Below are 4,901 nucleotides of genomic sequence, written 5' to 3'. Positions count from 1 at the left end.
AAGCGAAGACTTGAGAAAGCTAAAGGGGTGTGGGCAGAGGAAGTACCAAGGGTTGTGTGGGCTTACCACACCACGCCTCAATCTTCCACCATGGAGACGTCGTTCAGCCTAGTATACAGGTCAGACGCCATGATCCCGGTGGAGATTCACGAGAGCTGACCCCGTTTTCAAAGCTTTGTGGCAGAGGAGTCCAACGAGGAAAGAAGGGTGAATCTAGACCTGCTGGACGAGGCCAGAGAAGAGGCGAGAATAAAGGCTGAAGCCGTGAAGAGAAGAGTGGAGCATCAGTACAGCTCTAAGGTGAAGTCGCGGCAGTTCCAAGTAGCTGACCTGGTTATGCGGAAGGCTCATCCCTATGAGTTGGAGAACAAGTTGTCTCCCAAGTGGATCGAACCCTTCAGAGTAACCGAAGCCAAGGGGAATGGTTCTTACATGCTTGAGACTCTGGAAGGGGGCCCCATCCCACGCAGCTGGAACGCAGCCAATTTAAAGTTTTATTTCAGTTGAAAAACATTATGTAGCACACAATCTTAAAGGGGACACTCTTTTTCCCTCTCGGGGGTTTTTTAATGAGGTCACCCAAGTAAAAAAGAAGTTCAAGAATACTTTGTCTCATCTCTCCTTTTCTTGCAATATAAAGAAACGCTAAAACGAAGGGGTGTGGTTCATTAGAGACGAACCTGCCGTCTTGGTGTTTAGACACCTCAGCTGGAGGGACGTGGATATCTCCTCTGGGCGCGAACACCAAGCGAACGAGCCGGCTTGGGCGTGTAGACACCCCAAAGGGAGTGGCAGGAGCACACTCTCGGGGCGTGGGCGACACGATAGCAAGGTACGTATAGTAAAGTTTAAAATCCGGGCGTTTAGTCCATGGGCAGGGGTTAACGGATTCCTTTGGGACGCCCCCTCCCCAGGTGAGAACGGCTAGCCCCGGTGTCCGACGTTTAGACACCTCGCAAGGAAGTAGCGGGGGGCGTTTCTTTTGAGTGTGGGTGTCGGGCAGTAAGGAAGTTTGGAGCGGTGTAGAGCCAGGTGACTTGATGCAGAGACACGTCATGTAGGGGAAGCGCCATCTTTAGGGAAACCTTCTCCTTGGGCGTAATCACTAGAGTTCCTGGTCATCTTGGTGTTTAGACATACCGGGGACGATACGACACTGCTTTTAGCATGCCTCTCCTCGGGCATGGGCACCAAGAACACCGATCGCCTTGGTGTTTTTAGACACTCCGGGGACGAAAATGTGCTGCCTTCGGGCGGGCCTCTCCTCGGGTGTGGCACCAAGTGCACAGAGATAAGGGCTAAGTTGCCTTTGGTGTTTAGACACTCCGAGGACGATACGACGCTGCTGTAGTAGGCCTCTCCTCGGGCGTGGGCACCAAAGTGTGACTTTGTCCCAAGTGTTTAGACACGCTGGGGATGATATGACCTCACATTCAGCAGGTCTCTCATCAAGCGTGGACACCCAGCACATGTAAGATAAGCCCTCCTCGCCCTCGAGCGATGTCGAGGCCACAACAGAGCTAAAGTCCTCCCTCGCCCTCGAGCGATGTCGAGGCCATAGAAGAGATGAGACCTTTTTCATCTTAAGTGATGACGAGGTCAGTAGCACCTTTGGCAGTAAGTGCCTTAGGGCTCAAGAAAGGTAATTAAAGATCGAGTTGAAGTGGTTACAAGTCAAAGAAGCGGAAGGGATTCAAAGAGAAAGAAGAAAAAACATAGAGAACACAAGTTATCAAAAGTAGTAAAAGCAGAAAAAATGCACTAGAGAATGAAGTCATTGCAAAGACCAGTTATATTCAGAATATATCAAAGAAGATGTTCACAGCAATTACGAAGTCAAAAGAAAAACAATTATATATACAGGGTGAAAGTGTTGCAAAGTCAAAGAAAAAGGCTAATCCTCTGGAGCCTTCAAAGGCACAATCTTGCCGTCCTCTATCTCGTTGAAGGGGCTGCAATCAGAGACATTAATTCCTGGGTTCGCGCAGGCCGCTTGGGCAAGGGCCTCAGCGAACCCATCAGCGAATGCAGTTGCAGCCTCTTGGACTAGCTTTTCCTCTACTGCCTTGAAGTTTTCGGCTTGGGAGGCTAGCTCCTGGTCTCTGGTGTCAGAGGTTTTGACCAGTGCCGCCCGCAGTTCAGCTTCAAAATTTTCAAGGTCTTTAACTTTAGCTTTGAGGAGCTCGCACTCTTTGGCCTTTGCCTCCAACACAGCTTCCGCCTTGCTCAGCGCCGCCTCGGTCTTGCCCAGTTTTTGCTCGCGATCAACGCAGTGATCTTCGAGCTTCTTCACCTTAGCTTCGGAGGCTGCAAGGGTGTCTTTGAGGTCCTCGACTTGCTCACGAAGAGGCACGACCTGCCCCAGAAGTTCGGCATGGGCCTGCCCTGCTTCGTGAAGCCTCTTGCTAGCATTCTCTTTGGCCTTCTGCGCCACCCTCAAGGCGTCCTTGTGGGCCCCCTCCCGGCGTTCCCAGCGGCACTTCTCCTCTTTCAGCAAGGCGTTTTCTTTCTCCAGAGCTTGAAGTGCAGAGACCTCGATAGCTTTGGCTTTAGCTTGATCGCGCCAAGTGTTGGCACTGGCCATGAAGGCACCCAGGTAGTAGTTCATTCCTTCCTTCTTGGGCCCCCCAGTTTGACTACTTGGAGACAGCTTCTCGAGGTAACCCCTCAACATTTCTTGGACTGGTAGAGGAAGCTCCGATGCAAATGCAGCTTGGGCAGGTTCAGATTTGACCCCGCCCTCCAAGGCCATTGGTTGTGGAGGTGAGGTGGCACTTGGAGGGTGCTCCCTAAGAGATTTGGCCCCATGGGAAGAGGAAGATGTGGAGGTAACAGCCTGAGGGGCAGCCTGGGTAGTCCTTCTTCTCTTGAAGACTTGCCCTTCAGCAGAATCTTCCTTATCCTCAGAAGGAACCACCACCACCCCTTTGCCTTTGTCAAGGGAGGCTGGTGCAGCGGTGGTTTCGGCCAAGGCAAGGGGGATGGCCGCTATAGGAGGTGGTGAGTGTGGGGGGTGATTTGGAGAGGGAAGAGCTTGGGGAGTTGTTGTTGGAGGTGGGTTTTGGGGGAGAAAGGTTGGGGAGGTGGGAGCGGTTTCGGAGGTTGGAGGTATGGAATCCCCAACCCCTTTGGACGAAGCTTCGCCCTTAGACTTCAACGGTTGGGCGAGTTTCCACCTCCTTTGCTTATCCATTTTTGAATATGCATCAAGAAGACAAACACAGTCAGAGTAAGGCACAAGCTAAATTGCTGCATGAGAAAAGCAGATAATTCATGAACAAGCAAAAACAAGCAGAAACAGAGAGCAAATAGTTAAAGAGGGTGATTCTCGTACTTATGTATCGGGGGAAGCCTTCAGCGTCGTATTCACGATTTATCAGAATAGAGCTATCGAGGACCCCCATGCTGGCCAGAATTTGGCAAACCTCTCGATCAGTCGAGGGCAGCTCATCTAAGGATTTGGTTTTGGTCAGCTTGACTGCTTTCACCCAGTACAAGGGGAAGCCATCCAAAGCCGCGTGGTCGTGCTCAGAGCAGCACACCCGGAAGAATTTGCCCCTCCATCCCTTATAGGATTGCTGGAACAAAGATAGGAGGACCCTCCCAGCAATGTCGTTGAAGCTCACCCAGAGGTTTTTTCCTTGCTTCTTCACCTCAAAGAAGTGAAGGAAGATGTCGACGGAGGGAGGTTGCCCAAAGTACCCACCAAGATGCCGAATGCCTTGACGAAAGCCCAGCTGTTGGGATGCAGCTAGGCTGGGGCGACGTTAATCTCTGTGAGAAGTTCCCTTTCAAACCCAGAAAAAGGAAAGCGCATCCCAATGTGCTTGAATACTGTTTGGTAGAAGAAGAAAAATGGAACCCCATTGTTGGACCTCTCGTCCCCACAGACATATTCGCCTGGGTTGCAAGGAAGCACAATTATATCCACGTCGTGCCTTCTAGAAAAGGCGCGATGCTGGTAGACGTTGGGGTCGCCAATGTGGTCTTTTCAGTCTTTCATGGAGGTCAGGCTTGAGCACTCATCGAGCAGCTCGTCGGAGGCCCAGGGGTAAAGGACCCTGTAGTTGACCCTTCGAGGTGGAGGACTGGCGATCGTTTTAGTACGCGCCATTGAGAAGAGCTGAAGAATGAAGAAGAGAAAGGGTCTAGCAAATGAGGTTAAGGTGAAAAGGGGAAAGAAACCCTAAGAAAAACCCTACCCACGCGAGAGATCGAGAAAAGGGGAAACAGAGAAACGAGGAAGAAGAGCGCGAATGCGAAAGAAATAAACAGGCCCAGGCAGTTATATCAGTACAACAAATCAAAGGAAAGAGTCATCGAAGGAGAAAAATCATACCCTTGAGTGTTTGAGTTGGTGGAGGTCGAAAATGCGAAGAGAGAGCAGAGATCGCAGAGGAAGCTTTGAGAAGATGAACAGTGGATAGAATGCGAAGAGTGGTGAAACAGTGATTTGGAGTGCGCGTTTTCGAAATATATAACGTAAACTTGAGGAGCGCGAGAGGCGTTAAGTCGTGGCCGTGCGATTGGGCCACGTGTCAAGAGATCAAAGCGTGACTTAAAGCGTCACGTCACTAGCACAGAGAGTGTCATATCAACTGTGCAGAGAATGTCACGTCATCAGAACGCCACGTGGACGGTAGGGCGAAGCCTTAGTCTTTTTGCTGAAAATAGTTGTCAATTCAAGACTGGGGGGCTTGTGTACCGGCCCGTCCCCGGGCGTTGACCAAGGTCAAAGTCAAACATATGGTGGGACCCATCAAGGGGCCCCAAGGAAGAGAGTCAATGGGTTGACCGCTTGAGGCGTCACCAGGTTGAGGCGTCGATGGTGTCACCCCCCGATACCCGCGGGTAGGAAAGACCGTGGAGGGGGCGACATAAGCAGAGGCCATGGTACGGAC

The 4,901-nt window shown here is 51.3% G+C and overlaps 1 protein-coding gene across 1 annotated transcript; it reads right to left on the bottom strand.

Annotated features, from left to right (window-relative positions):
• Positions 1-1,894: 1,894 nt before the first annotated feature.
• LOC137838573 (DNA-binding protein EMBP-1-like) lies at positions 1,895-3,193 on the bottom strand. The gene has a single exon (XM_068647818.1). It carries the CDS (start codon positions 3,191-3,193, stop codon positions 1,895-1,897), a length of 1,299 nt encoding a protein of 432 aa, XP_068503919.1.
• Between the last annotated feature and the right edge of the window lie 1,708 nt (positions 3,194-4,901).

This window comes from Phaseolus vulgaris, chromosome 4 (assembly GCF_000499845.2).
Source record: "Phaseolus vulgaris cultivar G19833 chromosome 4, P. vulgaris v2.0, whole genome shotgun sequence".
NCBI lineage: Eukaryota > Viridiplantae > Streptophyta > Magnoliopsida > Fabales > Fabaceae > Phaseolus > Phaseolus vulgaris.
Note: the sequence above shows the minus strand (reverse complement) of the source record. Positions and strands in the feature narration are given on the sequence as shown.